Source organism: Xenopus laevis, chromosome 8L (genome assembly GCF_017654675.1).
Source record: "Xenopus laevis strain J_2021 chromosome 8L, Xenopus_laevis_v10.1, whole genome shotgun sequence".
Classification (NCBI taxonomy): Eukaryota; Metazoa; Chordata; class Amphibia; order Anura; family Pipidae; genus Xenopus; species Xenopus laevis.
This window is the reverse complement of record NC_054385.1, coordinates 11,864,013-11,885,554: the sequence shown is the minus strand read 5'-3', so window position 1 is coordinate 11,885,554 and position 21,542 is coordinate 11,864,013. Positions and strand designations below refer to the sequence as shown.

Here is a 21,542-nt window from a genome sequence, read left to right as displayed (position 1 = left end):
TTTCACGAAAATCATGTCTGTCGTGGCAGTCTTCTCCGTGTCCTTGGTGCGTCTATAACTCCGTATTTAGATGATCTTCTTATCAAGGCCCACTCTCCGGAAGTGGCCAAACATCACCTTCAATTAACTATCCAGACCCTTTAAGAATTCGGCTGGACCATAAATTTCCAGAAGTCCTCTCTCTTACCCAGTCAGTCAAATTTGCCCAGTGTTTATAAAAGAGCCCCAGTATATTTTATTTGTGATTCTATAAGGAGGTCAATATCCATCAGATAATTTCATTTTGTCGTATATCCGTTTTCAGCTTCCTTGTCACCAGAGCGAGCAGAGGATTCCGATGCCTTGACAGCTGTTAGTAGCCAACTAGAGGGCTCCCCCATGGACACTAGCAGTCTTGCTTCTGGGCTCTTAGAGGATGGAGTAGGGGAGACTCTTGGAATTGTTAATCCAGAGCAGCCTCTTGTGGTTGGCAGTAGCATCGCAGTTGGCCAGCAGCCAGTGGAACCACCAGCCACAGGTGAAACCCAACCAGTAGTTTCTCAACACAGCGATGAGAGGTAAATATCTTAACTGCACTTCTGAAGTGGCTTGGCAGCAGCATTTTTTTTTTGTGCCTACCAAATCTTAAAGATGGTTCTGTGTGCATTTCTCTGTATCTTTTCTGCCCTAAATGTACTAGACTTGTGCATAGTGAAGCAGCAATGCTGCAGACTCTTAAAGGGGAACTATCACGAAAATGAAAATGTAATATTCGCTTCAGCATACTGAAATAAGAAACTTAAATACAATGAATTAAAAATTCTGCACCGTTTCTGAAATAATCAAGTTTATGTTAACTATTCCTGGCACTGGCATCTGATTCTCCTCATTCTGTCTTCATTCAGGAGTTGGAGGTCCGATGAATGATCCAATATATCTTAAAGGAGGTCTCCTTTTTCCTAGGAGATGTATTAGAGCTCACTCTATTAATGTATACATGCAGAATTTGTGCAAAAGCCAGTTAAGCTGTTAGATTTTGTTTGTCAGTCAGTTATTTGAATCTGCTAGGAAAGGGAACCCCCCCTATAAGATATATTGGATCTAACTATCAATGATTATTGACTCCTGCATGAAGACAGAAACAGATGAGAGGAATAGTGAATATACAGTAAACTTGATTTTTATTGCAGATTTTTTTAATTGATTGTATTTAGAAAGTTTCTTATTTCAGTATTAAATTTGCATTTTCGTGATAGGTCCTACATTTTAAAGGGGAACTATCTTTTATTGTTACTTCTTTCTGTGCCTACCATAGGCAACTTGGTCATCATTAGAATTCTGATGATATGTGTTTATAAGCTATTCAATCAGGCTCAAAGAAGTAAAGCTCGAAGATAAATTTTTCTCTTTTTTTTTTTTTTTTTTTTAATTTGCCTCTACCAGCTCACCCATTGCCCTTTCCTCTGAGTTGCCTTCCACAAGAGAGAGTGCTGTGACCTTGTTGGCTACGGATTCTAGTGGAATCCTCGAAGAACCTTTGCCTTCAACAAGTAGTGAAGAGGAAGACCCATTAGCAGGTAGCTTGGGCTACTTGTCAACCAGTCCTTTTTGTTAAAGAACATTCTGCTGCATTTTGTATCCGTTTGCTATATTTAATTTAGAACGTCTGTATGTCATGACAGGTATAAATCTTCCGGAGGGTGTGGATCCTTCTTTCCTTGCAGCTCTTCCTGAAGACATCCGCAGAGAGGTGCTGCAAAATCAGTTGGGCATACGGCCACCATCTCGACCTCCACCCACTGCTGCCCCGGTCATTCCTCCTCCTGTTGTTGCTAATGCAGGTGTCACAGAGGTCAGCCCTGAGTTCCTGGCTGCTTTGCCACCAGCCATTCAGGAAGAGGTAAGTTCAACGTGTTTTAATGTTTAAAGGGAACTATCACAAAAATGAAAATGTAATATTGGCTTCAGCACACTGAAATAAAAACTTTCTGAATACAATAAATTGAAAATTCTGAACTGTTTCTGAAATAATCACGTTTATATTCACTATCCCTCTCTTAGCATCTGTTTCTCTTCATTCTGTCTTCATGCAGAAGTTGGGTGTCAGATAATCATAGACCGTTGGATCCATGACGTGCTTATTTTTGAATTCCTGGCTTGGAAGCAAGTTTTAATTGCATAAAAACTAAGTGTAGTGCCAAGTAAAGCCTCCTGTAGGCTGCCAGTCCACATAGGAGCTACCAAATAGCCAATCACAGTCCTTATTTGGCACCCCAAGGAACTTTTTCATGCTTGTGTTGCTCCCCAACTCTTTTTACATTTTAGTGTGGCTCACGGATAAAAATCCCTGGCATAGAAGATGTATTAGAGCTCACTCTATTAAAATCACCAGAAATCTTATCTCTAAAGGATTTGTGCAAAAGGCAGTAATTTTGTTAGACTTTGTTTGTACTGGAATCAGTTATTTGAGTGAGCTCTAATTCATCTGCTAGGAAAGGAGCCCCTCTATAAGATATATTGGATCTAACTGTCAATATATCAATATTATTTCAGAAACCATGCATAATTTTTAATTGATTGTATTTACAAAGTTTCTTATTTCAGTATGATGAAGCTTATTTTACATTTTCATTTTCCCAATAGTTCCCCTTTAAAAAGAAAAGCAAAAGCCCAAATTATGGCTTGTTTCTCTTGCTTCCTTCAGTCTCGGATGTGTTTATAATTCAATTAATGTCCATGACCTTTTGCAAAATTGAAAAGTAACAATAGCATCTGGTAACTCTCTTAAGGTCCTAGCACAGCAGCGAGCAGAGCAGCAGAGGCGGGAGCTTGTTCAGAGCACTACTTCTGAGAACCCCATGGATCCTGTGACTTTTATTCAGACGTTACCTTCTGATCTACGCCGAAGTGTGTTAGAAGACATGGAGGACAGTGTTTTAGCTGTGATGCCGCCTGATATTGCTGCAGAGGCACAGGCTCTGCGGCGAGAGCAAGAATCTCGTCAGAGACAGCTAATGCACGAACGATTGTTTGGCCATAGCAGCACATCAGCGCTCTCTGCAATCCTCAGGAGTCCTGGTAAGTGATGCTGTAACGACACTGTTTTACTACATTTTATATATGCTTTTATTTATTCTGATTTTCATTCAGATTTTTGGCTGATACTGGGAAGATGTATACTTTTTTGTATACACACGTCTATCAAGTTCAGGCTTAAAGGGGAACTATTGTGAAAATGAAAATTTAATATTCGCTTTAGCATACTCCACTTTCAATCCCTCAAAGAGGGATCGAGTCATTCAATTATTTATTTGGCTTGCATGAAACGAGGCCCGTGAGTGTCGCTATTCTTTAAACAAGATATCTATTCCATTATTGCGGGCACCCTTTTGTGGAAGAAGGAAGCACAAAGAGCATTAAATTAACTTTAAAAAAAATAAATTACAGACTAAAGGTACAATAATGTAGAAACCCTGCTTCAAAGTTTATTAGACTTAAGGACCACCTTGTAGTTACGTTTAAAGCAAAATAGAAAAGCGTTCTGATAAAGAAGACCATGAAACTCATTTCCTTTTTATTTTTTATTAATTTTTTTGTGGGGACCAGCTTTCACAAGTCGTTTGAGTGGTAACAGAGGTGTTCAGTACACACGGTTGGCTGTGCAGAGAGGGAACACTTTCCAAATGGGAAGCAGCAGTACACATACCAGGTACAAATATATCTCCATCAAGTAAGTGTGAAACTCCTGAAATATTGGTCATTGCTAATATCCCTTCTTTATTTGTAGGCCAACCGGGAGTAATGTTGACAGCCTGCTGCGGTTACGAGGCCGACTATTGCTTGACCATGAAGCCCTCTCCTGTCTGCTTGTCCTACTGTTTGTTGATGAACCCAAGCTAAACACTAGTCGTTTGCACCGTGTTCTACGCAACCTCTGCTACCATGCGCAAACACGCAACTGGGTCATTAGGAGCTTGTTGTCTATACTGCAGCGCAGCAGTGAAAGCGAGCTTTGTATTGAGAGCCCAAAGACTTCTATTGGAGGAGCCGATAAAAGGGCCGGTGCAAAAACTAGTCATGACAACCGCCCTTTAGAATTGCTGCATAAGATGGAATCGAGGAATTCCAACCAGCTCTCCTGGCTTTCTGTGTCCATGGATGCTGCTCTTGGCTGTCGTACAAACATCTTCCAAATCCAGAGGTCACTAGGACGTAAGCACACAGAAAAGCATGCAGCCTGTGGTTCTACTGTCCACATCCATCCCCAAGCAGCCCCTGTAGTGTGTAGGCATGTGCTGGACACACTCATACAATTAGCAAAGGTAGGTGCATTAGAAAACAGCGTCCTCTAATCTTGTGTTAAATACTATATTTTGTTATGAAAGGTGGTGTGTCTCAATTTTGTTTGGTAATGTGAATAATTATTTAAAGCTGTCTTGCGGCAAGGCCTTTCTCTACCGCTTTTCCTTCCTTATTTTAAAAGGATGATTTTTATAATGTCGTTTTTATTTCTAAATTACACTGTTAACACTGCAAATAAATCACTCAGCCATGTAAAATGTAATTCCTAGACCAGCAAGTGTATTAAGTTATAATATTGGTGTGTAGGCAGCTATCTCAAGTAATTTTGCCTGGTCATGTGATTTCAGAAAGAGCCAGCACTTTAGGATGGAACTGCTTTCTGGCAGGTTGTTGTTTTTCCTACTCAATGTAACTGAATGTGTCTCAGTGGGACATGGATTTTACTATTGAGTGTTGTTCTTAGATCTACCAGGCAGCTGTTATCTTGTGTTAGGGAGCTGCTATCTGGTTACCTTCCCATTGTTCTGTTGTTAGGCTGCTGGGAGGGATATCTACTTGCAGTAAAGAGTGACTGATGTTTATCAGAGCACAAGTCACATGACTGGGGGCAGCTGGGAAACTGACAATATTTCTAGCCCCATGTCAGATTTCAAAATTGAATATAAAAAAATCTATTTGCTCTTTTGAGAAATGGATTTCAGTGCAGAATTCTGCTGGAGCAGAAAAAACAACATTTTTTCCCATGACAGTAAGTGGTTGGAAGTTTGGGCTTTGAATATGGGTCCTCTTTAATTTAGAAACCCACTAACATGTCTTACATACTGGTTTAGATGGTAGATCAATTCTGGCAAAATCCAGGGAACTGGCTTTCGCTCCATGTCTCCAGCTTTTGCCATGGAATCCCAATGGAATGTCATTAGATTTAAATGTCTCTAAAACCTGCTCTGTCATATAACTAGAAGTTGAGCAGCAGTGTTTAAAGGGGAGGTTCACCTTTTATTTGCCTTCTTCTTCTGACTCTGAAGCTTTCAAATGGGCGTCACTGACCCCTTCTAAAGCAATTGCTCTGTAAGGCTACAAATGTATTATTGCTAAGTTTCATTACTCCTCTTTCTATTCCGGCCCTCTTTTATTCATATTCCAGTCTCTTATTCAAACCAATGCATGGTTGCTAGAGTCATTTGGAGCTTAGCTACCAGAATGTTTGAAATGCAAATTGAAGAGCTTCTGAATAAAAAGCTAAATAACTCAAAAGCCACATATAATAAAACATGAAAACCAATTGCAATTTGTCTCAGAATATCACTCTCTACATCATAATAAAAGTTTATTTCAAAGGTAAACAACCCCTGTGACTATATGCTATGTTTTTGTGCTGTTCTTTCATCATGAAATTTGATTTCTTTGGCATTTATTTATACCTTTGTCTCCATCGTGCAGGTTTTCCCCAGTCATTTCACCCAGCAGCGGACCAAAGAGTGTAGTGTGGAAAACAGTGACAGCAGGGAGCGGAGTATAAAGCTTACTTGTAGTCCTTGTCTTGCACCATCCAGTAGTGTTGGGGCAAGCAATATTTCCACAGATTTCTGGGACTTGCTAGTCAAGCTAGACAACATGAATGTGAGCCGGAAGGGTAAAACCTCCATAAAATCTTTACCAATGAGCTCTGGGTCTGAAGGCGAGAGCAACCAGTGCAGCCTGGAGGCCTCCCCCTTAGGACAGCTTATGAATATGCTCTCTCATTCTGTTATTCGTCGCAGCTCGCTACTTACTGAAAAGCTGCTGAGACTTCTATCCCTTATCTCTATTGCTCTCCCTGATAATAAAGCTTCTGAGTCGGCAGTTATTCAGAGCAATGCTATCACCCCAGCACCTGCACCTACACCTGCAACTGCACCAGCCCCTGCGCCTGTACCTGCTGTAACCGTTCCAACTGTTGTGAGCACAAGCATAGTGACAAGTAAGTCAATGACTGACAATGGTTTTTTGTTTGTTTTTAAAAGGGGAACTATCGTGAAGATGAAAACTTTTAAAATAAGTTTCCGCATACTGAAACGAGAAATCTTCTAAATATAATCAATGAAAAATTCTCTACCGTTTACATAGTAACATTAACAGTAAGTTAGGTTGGAAAAAGACACATCCATCAAGTTCAACCTTTGAACTCTATTTTGCCTAACTGCTGAAATAATCAAGTTTATGTTCACTATTCCTCTCTCAGCATCTGTTTCTCTTCATTCTGTCTTCATGCAGAAGTTGGGTGTCAGATAGATCCAATATATCTTATAGGGGGGCTCCTTTTACCTAGAAGATGTATTAGAGCTCACTCTGTTAAAATCACCAGATATCATGTCTCTCTACATGCAGAATTTGTACAAAATTATTTTGTTAGATTCTGTTTGTACTGGAATCTGTTATTGGAGTGAGCTCGAATACATCTGCTAGGAAATGAAGTCTGACACCCAACTGCTGCATGAAGACAGAATGAAGAGAAACAGATGCCGAGAAAGGAATAGTGAAGATAAACCTGAGTTTAAAAACAATGCAGAATATTTAATTAATTGTATTTACAAAGTTTCTTATTTAAGTATGCCGAAGCTTATATATATCATTTTCGCAATAGTTCCCCTTTATGAACAGACTTGATGTTTCCACTAACATATTTTATTTTAACTTTCATCGTCCTTGTTATATTACAAAGTCTCAACAATTTCTTGATATGCCTTTTAGCCAGTGTTTTTTATTTTTTTATCTCCTTTTTGTTTGTGAAGCTGTTACAACAAAAAGTGGAAAATCTCCTGCAAAATCGAACGAGTTTAGCAATGCACCAGATAAGATGGCAGTTGCTGGCCTCACTGAGAAACAGCTGCAGTTGTCTGTGGAGGTGAGCAAATGTAACCATTTATATTACCTGTCTGTGGAAAAGGTTTTCTGAGTGGGCAGATCAGGTTGCACTGTATCTGGCAGGTAATCTGACGTCTAGTCTTCTAATCTAACTGACTTTTGAATGACCGAGGTCCTCAAAAGTAATTGTTGCAGCATCTAGGAGGCTCCTGTACTCACCGAGATTAAATATAGAGTGACTTGAGATGCACAACGGTGAAGGCATTTTGCTAGCTAAATCAATAAGGAGTGAATCCAGTTGTTTAGTTGCCCTCTTGTGGAGCTGTTAAAGGAGAACTAACCCCAAAAAATTAATGTGTCTTAAAATGCCATATATTATATACTGAACTTATTGCACCAGGCTTAAGTGTCAGCTTGTCAATAGCAGCAATGATCCAGCACTTCAAACTTGTCACAGGGGGTCACCATCTTGGAAAGTGTCTGTGACACTCACATGCTCAGTGGGCTCTGAGCAGCTGTTGAGAAGCTAAGCTTAGGGCTCGTCACTAATTATCCAGCAGAAAATGAGCTTCCCCTGTAATATAAGATGATGCTACAGGGCTGGTTATTAAATTGTGATGCTAATTGCACTGGTTTCTGTGCTGCCATGAAAGTAATTATCTGTATTAATTACTAATCAGCCTTATATTGTGACATTTCTATTCTATGTGTACTGTATATTGTGAGTGGGTCCCTAAGCTCAGTAAGTGACAGCAGCACAGAGCATATGCAGTGAATCAGCAGAAAAGAAGATGAGGAGCTACTGGGGCATCTTTGGAGACACAGATCTTTACTGCTAAAGGGCTGTGGTTGCCTTGGGCTGGTACAGAAGCACAAAACATAATGTGCAATATTTCTAGCTACTACTTTAGTTTTCCTTTAATAGGTCAGATGACTAAAGGCCTGGTATGACAATCTGTGCCTTGGTCCTTAGTGAGCAGCTGCAGAGAGCATGCTCCACATTGGTAGATCCACACGGGATAGCCAATTTTAAAATTAACTTGAAAACTGCTGTGAATTTTGTTTAATGTGTGTCACACCACAGCTCTAGATGTAGCGCACTGTTAAAAATGTTAGGTATTTGGTGGTATGGCTTTGGTGATTTATTTCTATGTATTTTATTTTCTAGGTGCTGACATCACACTCATGTTCAGAGGAAGGACTGGAGGATGCTGCCAATGTTCTACTGCAGCTCTCCAGAGGCGACCCTAGTACACGGGACACTGTATTGAAACTTCTACTGAGCGGAGCACATCACTTAGGGTTTACTCTCTGCAAACAGATAGGTACCCTGCTCAACTGCATTTATTACTGCTGTCCACATGTCATGCACAAAGTCAAAGCATTTTATTTTAATACATCTGTCACCATTTTTATTTTTACAGGTACTCTATTAGCAGAGCTCCGGGAATATAACCTGGAGCAGCAGCGTCGTGCACAATGTGAAGTTCTTTCTCCAGATGGTTTGCCTGAGGAGCAACCCCATAGCACAAAGGCAAAGGGCAAAATGCAGAGCAGGTGAGTGTGTGATCTTGCATAGCATATACATGTACTTCAGCTGGCGAATTATGTAACTCAGGACAGCATTCATTCTAATGTCAGGTCTCTCCCCACCCCGCCTCTGCGATCCAGATTCGACATTGCAGAGAACGTAGTGATTGTGGCTTCCCAAAAGCGCCCACTGGGAGGAAGAGAGCTGCAGCTTCCCTCAATGTCTATGCTGACTTCAAAGACTTCCACACAAAAATTCTTCCTTCGAGTGCTGCAAGTTATCATCCAGCTTCGAGACGACACTCGCAGAGCCAACAAGAAGGCCAAGCAAACCAGCAGATTAGGTGAGGTCATAAAATATTTGCAGATTAAAGTATTGGTACTATATTTGAGATCTTTATAGATCAACTTTGTTTCCACGTGTAAAAGACTGATCACGTTGACTTTGTTCTTGCAGGCACTGCCAGTCTGGCCTCGGCTAGCAGCATCCAGGCAGCTGTGCAGCAGCTGGAGGCCGAGGCTGATGCCATTATACAAATGGTACGTGAGGGTCAAAGGGCGCGGAGACAGCTGCAAACTGCAACGGTTAGCATGATGACTGGCGCTGGCAGAACATCCATCCTTAGTTTGTTCCAACCCTCTCTTTATTTGATCTGTCCCATTTTTCACCATTTTATCCTTCCCATCTGCTTGTTTTTGTCCTTGTCGGCAGTGCAAAGTTTGCCGATTTGCAAGCAATGTTTCTCTAACGCCTTAAAGGAGAAGGAAAGCTACCAAAACGGTTTATTGCCAATAGATTAGTCACAATAGTGCAAGCTATAAAACTATATTTATTCTGTAGAATGCTTTTCCATACCTGAGTAAACGGCTCTAGAAGCTCTCTGTTTGTTTAGGACAGCAGCTGCCATATAAACTTGGTGTGAGTCACTTCTGCCTGAGTCTCTCCCTGCTCACTCATAGCTCTGGGCTCAGATTACAGCAGGTAGAGGGAGGTGGATAGAGAGAGAGGAGCAAACTGAGCATGCTCAAGCCCTAGCTTAGGTTTAAGCTGAAAATAGGAAGTCTGATACAGAAGCCCATGTGTACAAGAAAGAAATGCAGTGTTTCTTTTGACAGAGGACTTAGCAGCATTACTGGTGTATTTATATAGACCTCCCTGATAAAGCTTACTTAATTTTAGCCTTTCCTTCTCCTTTAATCTGTCGTGGCCTCTTTAACCAGTTTTCTGCATGTTCACTGTGTGACCTGGCAAATGATTCAGAACCATTTCCCTCTGATGCATGGCTGTAATCTTTGCTTCATATCGTGCCTCTATGAAGTGCATTCTCATCTGTTGGCTTTTCAAACACCAGCTTACCAGCAATGCCTTCCTGCTTGTTCATGCACATCATTTTATTTTGTTTAGGCCGAGGGTTCTGCTCGCAGGGAAGAGCAACCTATGGATGTTGACCAGCCTTCACCTGCAGCACAGGAGACTCCCTCAGTTGGTCAGTGCACGGTTCATGAGTGTTTAGTTTTGGGTGGATAGGGACAATGAGTAATGGTATGCACTTACACGCCATTGGTTCCATATTCCAGCTACTGAAGTTACTCAAGCTGCCGAGAAGAAAGAGGAGGAGAGGCTGCCAGAGTTACCATTGTTGAGCGAGCAGCTGAGTTTAGATGAACTGTGGGACATGCTGGGAGAGTGCTTGAAGGAACTTGAAGAATCTCATGACCAGCATGCGGTATTAGGTAACCAAGGGTTAATAATAACTAGACCTGTGTGGTTCAGCTGTATAATCGATCGCCACAATGGAACAGCACCACTTATCTTATGAAGAATAAAATGCCTTTATTTCTTAATTTTTAGGGCATTACAGCAACGTTTCAGGCCACGTTCGGCCCTTTATCAAGCTAAATTGACTATTGCAAAACTCACTATTTAAACACTCATACGCCACCTAGTGGACTAGGCACAAAGCCATGATTGAATACAAGTGTAACAAATGTAACACTTTGTCGGAAAGGGTAAAAGACAGAAAAACAATGTATAAAAATTAAGTTAAAAAAGGATACTTTATCTAAAAATTGGTCTAAGGTCATATTCTCTATTTAACCCAAATGGATTAATGTTTCCCTCTTTCTAATCCAAAACAAGTATATATTGCAGATTTATGCTCCCGTATACGTTCAGCTGAGTGTTTAATATGGTCTAATGGTCTACCTGTATTTTTCCTGGCAGTGTTACAGCCAGCCGTAGAAGCCTTTTTCCTTGTTCATGCAACCGAGCGGGAGAGCAAGCCTCCAGTGCGGGATACTCGGGAAAGCCAGTTATCTCATATTAAGGATGAACCGCCGCCTCTTTCTCCTGCACCCCTCACTCCAGCCACACCTTCTTCCTTGGATCCTTTCTTCTCTCGTGAACCTTCATCTATGCACATTTCCTCTAGTTTGCCTCCTGACACTCAGAAGTTCTTACGATTTGCTGGTAAGTTTTTATCACTCTCTCTCCATTATTATCTGTAGAAATAAGTCAAATCAACTGGACTTGCTTCGTTTTTTTTTGTTTTTTTTCTTGATGTTTCACCAGTCATCCAACTGGCTTTCTCAATCTGAATTAAGAAAACCAGTTTGATGACTGGTGAAACATCTTCAAGAAAAAAGTCCAGTTGATTTGACTTATTTCTACAGGTATACCATGACCTGGAAGAATGAGAATCTTCACAAAAATATCTCTTCATTATTAAACTTATAATAATCTTTTCCTTTTATTTTTTTTTATTTGATGAAACCGATTGTAAAATTATATTTATCTTCTTTATTTTCCCTCTCTTCTATTAATGATTAAGCCTGTTTTTGCCATTTCTAAACTGCCACTTTCCCAGACTAGAAGGCCTTGTTTCACTATCCCGTTCTATTGTGTAAAAATCAACTAATACTGGGGCCCCTGGAAGCATGAGCCTTAAACCCTAAGGCCAAATCTAGGAAGAAAATGTCCTGTGGATTCGTTTGTCCCAGGCTGAAGCTATAATTGCCATCACTTGATTTAGCAAGTTCAAGAAACTTCTGAAGACTGTTCCTTGACTTTTTGAGTTAATTTATTTTGCACAATGACTGAGGAAATTAAATAAATGTGGTCCTTGGTTCTACTACTTCTGCTTGTATTGGTATTTAATGCAGACAGCCTTGCAAAGTTTTGGTTTTAATTACCCAGCATAGGTCATCAGACTTTTACAAAAAAAAATTGGATTTTTTTTCCTTTTTTAAATTTCCAGAGACTCATCGAACTGTACTAAATCAGATCCTTCGCCAGTCTACCACACACCTAGCTGATGGGCCCTTCGCTGTTCTTGTAGACTATATCCGAGTCCTTGACTTTGATGTCAAACGCAAGTAAGCACATTTGTGTGTCATTGTTTCAAGAATCTGCCAGTAACTCTCTATTTATTTGATTAATGCACAGTGGTAATTACTGCTACATTTGAGCTTTAAGCATTCAGGACTTCCACTTTTCCCGTCCTATAGATATTTCCGACAAGAGTTGGAGCGCCTGGATGAAGGGCTACGCAAGGAAGATATGGCCGTGCATGTACGGCGTGATCACGTGTTTGAGGACTCCTACCGGGAGCTGCACCGCAAATCCCCTGAAGAAATGAAGAATAGATTGTGAGTAGAAAGAATGAGAATAGAGTAGCTCCAGTTATAGTCCAGTTTTTTGTTTGCACCCTTCTGAATCCATTTAGCCAACACTGAAATCTATATACAAATAGCTCACTCCTACATGAAATTGTTACAGGATTTCAGCATCTGGGCCAATGCCACATGGGCTCTTTCTCTGTTGTCTCAGGGGGACACAGGGACTCTAGGGGTTAAGCTCCACCCTCTAGGAGGCAGGACACTTAGAACTAATTTGAAAGGGGGCGTGTCCGGGAACCCGTTTTAACTCCACACTGCTATAATCTCTCAATTTTTAAGTGTCCTGCTTACTAGGAGGAGGCAAGAAGATAAAGACACAGATATGGGGTATTCCAGGGCAGGGCTACCTGTACCCTTCAGGAAAAGGATCCCCTTCGAGGGACAGCCACCGGGGTCATTCACTAGCCCTTGGGCTGAAACGACCACTTGAACAATTCCTGCCCCGACCATAGGGGTGGCAGAGGGTCCCACCGGTGCAGCACATATGCAAGTACTATTTTAATGCTAACACAGCCCCTGGGTGTTCTCCTCCTGCCATGCTTATAGGCTTCACCACACGGACCTAGATGGTGTTCAAACAGCCGGGGGGGGGGCAGTTTTTTCAATACCCCAGGTTATCCAGGGAGTTCCCTGCCGTCTCCAATTCAGTGCGCTTCGATTGTGCGCTGGAAGAGGGCGGGGGGGGGGGGCTTGCAAGGCGGCAATTATTCTCTGTGCCAGAATTGGAACGTATAGCCAGTGATGCGTTCCAGGCGCCATTTTAGTTTGACGCACACTTCTCAGCGCGAAACCAGGACGCGTCTACGTCACAGTAGCCATTTTCCTTTCACCTGATGTGGAACGTGGTTCATAGGGGGGACTCCTGGGCACTCGTCTCCCTCAGTTGCTTCCCTCAAGTAGCAAACTATCACAAAGCAGCAGCAACAGCAGCTTCTTTACTGCTGACCTTCATCATTACACTGCTTCACACCCCGGGCTACATAATCCATCAGCAGGTACCTAAGATCCTGCAACAGGGCAATAAAGTATGGCAGAAGGTAAGGCAGGGGGGACTTTTCCCCAGAGCACCCGTAACAGCAGCGGCGCAGATAACTTATTTTTCTTGCAAAGTTTGCCAATCTAAAATCCCAGGGGGCCAGAGAGAGCCTATTTGCAGGTCTTGTTCCAAGTGGCATTGACAACATTATCAAGGGATGGACAGAGGTTCTAAAGATCATGCAAACGGAGGGACAGCAGTCCTCATCTGCAAGCCTGTTCAAGAAAAAACAAAAATCCTCTGTTTTCCTTCACATGAACAATTGCTTATCATCATCATCATACAGGACGAGTGGAATTCACCTGAACGGAAGTTTTAGGCCACTCCGAAATTTTCAAAATCCTACCCCTTTTCCAAGGACTTAGTAGAGAAATGGTTGTTGCCTCCCTCAGTTGATGCTCCAGTTTCTAGACTGTCTTAAGTCCACAACTTTACCAGTGACAGATGCCGCAGCCTTCAAGCATCCAAGCAGATTCTTGAGGGTTTTCTGAGAGCAACGTACTTATCTGCTGGTTCGACCCTTCGTACAGCATTAGCTTCGGCCTGGGTGGCCAGAGCCATCTAGGCATGGTCCGAATCTCTAATCAAGGACATTCAAGGAGTACCTAGAGTGGACCTAATGCCATCAATACAATCAATTGCGGAAGCATCAACCTACTTGTGCGATGCCACCTTAGACACCGTGCAAATTACTGCAGGGGCGTCCGCCCACTCCGTGGCAGCCCACAGAACACTATGGCTAAAGAACTGGACAGCCGACCTTAGTTCCAAAAAATCCTTAACCTTGCTACCCTTCAAGGGACAGCGCCTATTTGGCGAAGAGTTAGAAAAGATAATCTCACAAGCCACAGGGGGGAAGAACACCTTCCTCCCTCAAAACTAGAGCAGATCCACACCTTCCTCCCTCAAAACTAGAGCAGATCCACACCTTCCTCCCTCAAAACTTGAGCAGATCCAAACCTTCCTCCCTCCCTCAAAACTAGAGCAGATCCACACCTTCGCCTAGAAGAGGGACGTTTTTTTGTCCTCAAAGTGAAAGGTTTACTAGACTAAGTAACTCTCCCCAGCGTTCTCACTTCCGGTCAAAGACGAATGAAAAAGGTTGCCCATTGTGGAAAAGCAACAAGTTCCACAACAATGAACAGCATCCGGTTGACAGGGCACCCCCTCCTGGATCCCGGTAGCCAATAGGGGGCAGACTGTTGCGATGTGGAACCATTATTTGTCAGACACCTGACATTTCCAGGAGTGGCACGCATCGTCCCACCATTTCGAACTCCTGTTCCTGGGTGGGATCTCAACCTAGTTCTGTTCTCCCTACTAGATCCCCCCCCCCTTCAAACCCTTTGGAGTAGTTTCTGAGAAATTTCTCAGAAACTACACAATCCTTCCATAGGCTAATTACAAATGAAAACAGGACTTCAGCCTATGGAAGGATAGCTCCGCCCCCAGCCCAGCATCACTGAAAAAAAGCAGAAGATCCATTAGCAGTGTCAGAGGGTCGGCTTCACAAAGGTTCGGGGGGCTTTTAAAGGAAAATATAAAGCGTGCAGCACCTCCTTGATATTGACACGTTCCTATGATTTTTAAAGGAACATGTTATCGCTTTACGGACCAAACTTTTTGTATTCATTATACCATGTGAGCTTGTAATATGAGTGTATCCCTACAGTCTGCTACGAAGTATATTATTTGTCTGAAGCAAACCACTATTTCCCTAGTCTTGCAACAACAACAAAAAAATGTGTTAAAGGAGACCTGTCACCCAGACATAAAAAGCTGTATAATAAGTCCTTTTTGAATTGAACATGAAACCCAAATATTTTTTTTTTAATTAAAGCACCCATACCAGTTATAAATGAATTTAAAATTCTCAGCTGTCAATCATTTATTGCTTGCCACGCCCATAGAGGCGGGGCAGTCAGTTACTTTCACTTTCCATTCTGTACTTCCTTTATGTCACTACATGCCCCTCATTTTCCATTACTCCTCCCCATCTCTTTTTGTAACCAGTGTATGGACATGGGCCTCGGGTCCCCCATTCTGTCACTTTATTTGGGATAATGCAAAGCTTGCTTTAAAGGAAAACTGTACCCCCAAAATGAATACTTAATGATTATGGGTAATTGTAAATACTCTGTTTACCCAATGGCACATACTACTAGAAAAGTATACTATTATGAAAATGGTTTATTTACATGAAGCAGGGTTTTACACATGAGCTGTTTTATGCAATATCTTTTTAGAGAGACCTACATTGTTTTGGGGGTATAGTTTTCCTTTGATAACACTGTTTACAAAATGGCACCTGGCTTCAGGCTATGATTGTGAATTGCCAGGCTAAAGGGAACACGATTTAAATAATTTATATAGTATAAGTAAAGTTTATTTTGCTTGTAGTATGTAGCTTGTGAATATATATCAAAATATGTCTCCTGTTTTCAGGTACATCGTATTTGAGGGAGAAGAAGGGCAGGATGCCGGTGGGCTCCTTCGGGAGTGGTACATGATTATCTCCAGGGAGATGTTCAATCCCATGTATGCTCTTTTCCGCACGTCCCCTGGTGACCGTGTCACCTACACTATTAATCCTTCCTCCCACTGTAACCCTAACCACCTCAGTTACTTCAAGTTCGTTGGCCGGATAGTAGCCAAAGCTGTGTATGACAACCGGCTACTGGAGTGCTACTTCACTAGGTCCTTCTACAAGCATATCATGGGCAAGTCTGTCAGGTAAGAACAAGCAGCTTATACTCTTGCCATTCTGCAGCACTGGGGCTTTTGTGCTCCATTTAGGCGCTTGTAAGGCTTCACTTGTGCTGTGTGACTATCGAATCTCATTGAGAATAGTAGAATACAGATTCTCTGGTTCAACTACTTGCAGATATACGGACATGGAGAGCGAAGATTATCACTTCTATCAAGGTCTGGTATACCTGCTTGAAAATGATGTCTCCACACTGGGATATGACCTGACTTTCAGCACCGAGGTATAAAAGTTCTGGCTGAAATATTGCCTTTACTGCAGACTCTTCCTTCGTGTAGTAATCATTGTGTAGTCTATATAGGCAAAACAATCACAACTCTCTTCCTCTATTTGTATCTTAAAGGATATCAAAATCCCGCCCAATCATGTAGGTAGTAATGAATACTAGATGATGTTTCTTTTACTCTAGACTAAAAATCATCTTTAAAAATGTCCCCTTTATTGGAGCTCCCTACAAATCTGTTAAGGTTGCTTGCTCATGTTTTAAATGAGTAGCATTCCCTGCCAGAAGCACAGTTAAGCTGGCCATAAACGCAAAGATCAGATCGTACGAATCCTCGATTTTCGCGGGAGGCAGTTCGGGGAGATTAGTCGCCCCGAAGAAGAAGAGATTTGTGGCCGGGCGGCTAATGTCCCAGAATCTGCCGAGTGTGCCCTGACCCTAAAGCACAACGTTTCTTATATATTTAGAGGATATTTTTACATATAAAGCACTAGCACATTCTTGTTTTTTTCACACAATATCACCCATTTAACTTCTTAATGTACTTTTCAACAGGTTCAAGAATTTGGTGTCTGTGAAGTCCGAGACCTGAAACCAAACGGTGCAAACATTTTGGTAACAGAAGAAAACAAAAAGGAGTATGTTCATCTTGTGTGCCAGATGAAGATGACAGGTATCACAACTGTAATGATGCTAAGGCCATATACATTGTTAGCTGTTAAAGGAGAACTAAACCCTAAAAAGGAATATGGCTAAAAATGCCATATTTTTTACATAGTGAACTTATTGCACGAGGCTAAAGTTTCAGCTTGTCAATAGCAGCAATGATCCAGGACTTCAAACTTGTCACAGGGGGTCACCATCTTGGAAAGTGTCTGTGACACTCACATGCTCAGTGGGCTCTGAGCAGCTGTTGAGAAGCTAAGCTTAGGGCTCGTCACTAATTATCCAGCAGAAAATGAGCTTCCCCTGTAATATAAGCTGATGCTACTGGTTTGCTGATTATTAAATTCTGATGCTAATTGCACTGGTTTCTGTGCTGCCATGTAGTCATTATCTGTATTAAGGACTAATCAGCCTTATATTGTGACATTTCTATTCTATGTGTACTGTATATTGTGAGTGGGTCCCTAAGCTCAGTAAGTGACAGCAGCACAGAGCATGTGCAGTGAATCAGCAGAAAAGAAGATGGGGAGCTACTGGGGCATCTTTGGAGACACAGATCTTTACTGCTTAAGGGCTATGGTTGCCTTTGGGCTGGTACAGAAGCACAAAAAATAATGTACAACATTTCAACTACTTCTTTAGTTAGGCTTTAGTTCTCCTTTAAAGCCACAAGCCTGTATTTTTGTTGTTATGCAGCCAGACTCACAGTTTCCGATTTCCACAGGTGCAATACGCAAGCAATTGGCTGCCTTCCTTGAGGGATATTATGAGATAATCCCAAAACGTCTTATCTCTATCTTCACTGAGCAGGAATTGGAACTGCTCATCTCCGGCCTCCCCACCATAGATATTGATGACCTAAAATCAAACACAGAGTATCACAAATACCAGTCTAATTCTATCCAGGTGAGAGAGGAAAAAACTGCAACTAAGCTGACTTTACAGCGATGATGATGTGTATCATTAATGGATACCTCTGGTTTATAAGAAAATAACATAATTCTTTTACAAATGTAACTTGTTTTACCCCTACATGAATGTATTTTTAATTGTCTTGTGGCAAACATAGGAAACACTACACTCCTGCGGCTCCTTCCTTCCTTCTTTCAATTTCCTTCATCTTTAAATTCTGGTTTAACAATTTTAAATACAGTTTCCTTTCCCTTCACAGATTCAGTGGTTCTGGAGAGCGTTACGCTCCTTCGATCAGGCTGACCGGGCAAAGTTCCTTCAGTTCGTTACTGGGACTTCGAAGGTTCCGCTACAGGGTTTTGCTGCGCTAGAAGGAATGAACGGCATCCAAAAATTCCAAATTCACAGAGACGACAGATCTACGGACAGGCTGCCTTCTGCACACACATGGTAAGTCCGAATACAGGCTCCAAAGCATGTTGATATTTTCCCATGGTGCCTGTGTGCTACTCTGCCCCAGTATTTTGTTGTCTGGAAAAAGAGAGTTTAAAGGGATTCATGTTTTTTATAATGTATTTCTAAATGACGCTGTTTACACTGCAAATAATAAACTCTATAATTAAAAATTTCATTCCTGAACCAGCAAGTGTATTTTTTCTTTTTTTAGGGATGCGCTGAATCCGGGATTCGGTTCGGGATTCGGTTCGGGATTCAGCCAGGCCTTTTTCTGATTCGGCTGAATCCTTCTACCTGGCCGAACCGAATCCGAATTTGCCCATGCAAATTAGGGGAAGGAAATTGTGTGACTTTTTGTCACAAAACAAGGCAGTGTATAAAATGTTTTCCCCTTCCCACCCCTAATTTTGCATATGAAAATTAGGATCCAGTCTGGTATTCAGCCGGATCTTTCGCAAAGGATTCAGGGGTTCGGCCGAATCCAAAATAGTGGATTTGGGTATTTTTTTTGTAATATTGGTGTGTAGGAGCCATCTCAAGTCATTTTGCCATGTCATGTGCTTTTAGAAAGAGCCAGCACTTTAGGATGGAACTGCTTTCTGGCAGGCTGTTGTTTCTCCTATTCAATGTAACTGAATGTGTTGCAGTGGGACTTGGCTTTTACTATTAAGTGCTGTTCTTAGATCTACCAGGCAGCTGTTATCTTGTGTCAGGGAGCTGTTATCTGGTTACCTTCCCATTGTTCTGTTGTTAGGCTGCTGGGTGGGAATGGGAGGGGGTAGATAACACTCCAACTTGAAGTACAGCAGTAAAGAGTGACTGAAGTTAAAGGACCAGTAACAGCAAAAAAATGCAAAAAAAAAATTGTTAGTATGCTACGAAAAAAAGACTCCAACAAATATTAAACGATAAAATCGCTAAGTCTTTATTAAGAATTAACTTACCAAAACTCTGCTTGCGCTCCTCTTCAAAAATGGCAACAGGACAGCGATCCATCGTGCAGCGCTCGATTTTTCCTCCCTGGCTATCTCCTATAAGGAAGGCATGGAGGAGAAATGGAGCTCAATGGATCGCCAATCGCCTTTTCTGAAGAAGAGCTTGAGCGGAATTTCGGTAATTTCTTAATAAAGACTTGGCGACTTAAAAGTTTTAATATGTGTTGGTGTCTCTTTTTTCGTAGCATACAAACAAATTTTGTTTAAAAAAATGTTGCTGTTACTGGTCCTATAATCAATCAAGTCACATGACTGGGGACAGCTGGGAAACGGACAATATGTCTAGCCACCAAGTCAGATTTCAAACTTAAATATAAAAAAAATCTGTTTGCTCTTTTGAGAAATGGATTTCAGTGCTGAATTTCTGCCGGAGCAGCACTATTAACTAATTTTGTTGTAATAACTAAACTTTGAGTGGATGCCCGATTTCACAACTACTCTTCCCGTGTTTTGAGACTATAAAAAGGGCAACTGATAATGTCTGTATGGACACAATTGTGTGTTGTTTTCTTAAGGAAGTTTAATGTAAGCGGCACAATTTCCACTTTTCTGTTCTTGCAGTTTTAACCAGTTGGACCTTCCAGCCTATGAGAGTTATGAGAAGCTACGTCACATGCTGCTGTTAGCCATCCAGGAGTGCTCTGAGGGCTTCGGCCTTGCCTAGGAATGGCCTGCTGTTTTCTACTGTTGGACTTGTATGGGAGAAAAAGCAAAACAAAAGCCATGCATCCATCTCGCTCACCCTACTGGCACCTACAAGAGGGACTTGCCTTCTAAAGCCGCCGCCTCTCTACGTTCCCTTCCGACGGTGAACCCGGTTGTGCCGAGACTTGAAAAGAAAAAAAACAAAAAACAAAAAAAAACACTGCTCTGAGGGATGTAGGCAATGGCAGGAGCAGGGGGAAATTATATATAAGTATATAAATATATTTTTTCTGTTTTGCTTTTCTTCAGTTTTGCTTATGGGTGAGTTCAGATGAAAAGCTCGAAGGGCAGGGGGAGAGAAAGAGAATCAAACGTTGAATAAACTTGTCACAAAGCAGAGATTCATTGGAAAACTGAAACAATAGAGAATTCTTTAACAGCCACTATTCCCAATGCAGTTTTGTTTTTCTTTCCAGCTTCAAATACAGTTCTGAGGTGTTTACCTGTAAATAAACCACTGAACCGAAAATAACCCATTAATACAGTTTTTTTTTTTTCCTTTTTCTGCCCCGTTCTCATCGTTGGGCTGATATTAAGCGGGGGCTGTGTTGGTAAAATGCACCAGGAGGGGTTAAAGCTGCAGTCGGGTAATACAAGTGGTATATGCAGGCTAACGAATGACTCTGCAGTTATGTTTTCCCATGTCTTTATCGGAAAGGTTGCATTGTTTGGGTGTTCCTTTTTTTATGCAATGAGGAAATGTACGTGCATTGAAATGTAAAAAGCAAAATGTACAAAAAAAATCACTTTAGCCAAGTTTTTTGTTGTTGTTTGTTTTTGGGTTTTTTTCCCCCCTTAATCCTTATATTTATTTAGACCCTCCCTTAAATATTTTGCGCCCCTCCCTCTAAATGATTTCAGATTTGAATTGCTAGGATTTTTTTTTTTTGGAATTTCTCTTAAACTGAAATAAAAAAGAAAAACATAACACCAGAGACATCATTGATGATCGATGGCTGTTTCGGCCAGTTTCACTTTTACACAGGGCTTTCTGTTGATCATGCTTTGTATATATACTGAGAGAGAGAGAGAGCGAGATATATAGAGAGAGAGAGAGATACCCACAGGTCGGGCAGGTTTGGGCCGACCTTGCACCCCCATTTGCGGGTTCGGGTTGAGCTCTTCTTCCTGCTCTCCCCACCCACCACCTTACACTGCCGGCTTCTGCATATAGCTGCGCACTTGCTTGTCCTGCCCCTTTTGTGACATCATCAGCAGGTCTATAAAAGGAACCCGGAAGGCGGGGGGGATGGAGGCCGGGTTTGGGTCGGGTGCAGCTCGGGTTATACCTGACCCGCACAACACTACTCCCCATGTGCCATTTACTGTGTAGCTGTTTATCCTTAAAAGGGTTGTTCACCTTCCAAACACTTCCCCCCCCTCCCCTCCCCACCGTTCATTTATTTGCAGATTGTTCCCCAGAAATCAATCAAAATCTCAAATCTTTCC

General features: G+C 41.7%; 1 protein-coding gene across 12 annotated transcripts in view; it reads left to right on the top strand.

Annotated features, from left to right (window-relative positions):
* Nucleotides 1-20,849, top strand: part of LOC108704466 (E3 ubiquitin-protein ligase HUWE1) — a 107,574-nt gene extending 86,725 nt beyond the window's left edge. For 8 of the 12 annotated variants that reach the window (XM_041573129.1, XM_041573122.1, XM_041573128.1 and 5 more), the window contains 23 exons: nt 305-557; nt 1,423-1,556; nt 1,641-1,879; nt 2,769-3,057; nt 3,586-3,688; nt 3,767-4,301; nt 5,722-6,241; nt 7,053-7,165; nt 8,294-8,450; nt 8,550-8,682; nt 8,767-8,999; nt 9,113-9,240; nt 10,061-10,142; nt 10,234-10,389; nt 10,880-11,125; nt 11,913-12,030; nt 12,163-12,303; nt 15,815-16,102; nt 16,254-16,359; nt 16,915-17,032; nt 17,750-17,931; nt 18,197-18,387; nt 19,950-20,849. In XM_041573129.1, coding sequence (XP_041429063.1) covers nt 305-557; nt 1,423-1,556; nt 1,641-1,879; nt 2,769-3,057; nt 3,586-3,688; nt 3,767-4,301; nt 5,722-6,241; nt 7,053-7,165; nt 8,294-8,450; nt 8,550-8,682; nt 8,767-8,999; nt 9,113-9,240; nt 10,061-10,142; nt 10,234-10,389; nt 10,880-11,125; nt 11,913-12,030; nt 12,163-12,303; nt 15,815-16,102; nt 16,254-16,359; nt 16,915-17,032; nt 17,750-17,931; nt 18,197-18,387; nt 19,950-20,052 — 4,568 coding nt within the window. In that variant the 3' untranslated portion in view covers nt 20,053-20,849. The remainder of the gene's footprint in view (nt 1-304; nt 558-1,422; nt 1,557-1,640; nt 1,880-2,768; nt 3,058-3,585; nt 3,689-3,766; nt 4,302-5,721; nt 6,242-7,052; nt 7,166-8,293; nt 8,451-8,549; nt 8,683-8,766; nt 9,000-9,112; nt 9,241-10,060; nt 10,143-10,233; nt 10,390-10,879; nt 11,126-11,912; nt 12,031-12,162; nt 12,304-15,814; nt 16,103-16,253; nt 16,360-16,914; nt 17,033-17,749; nt 17,932-18,196; nt 18,388-19,949) is intronic. The other 4 variants (XM_041573125.1, XM_041573127.1, XM_041573131.1 and 1 more) reach the window with 4 other exon arrangements.
* The last annotated feature ends 693 nt before the right edge of the window (nt 20,850-21,542 follow it).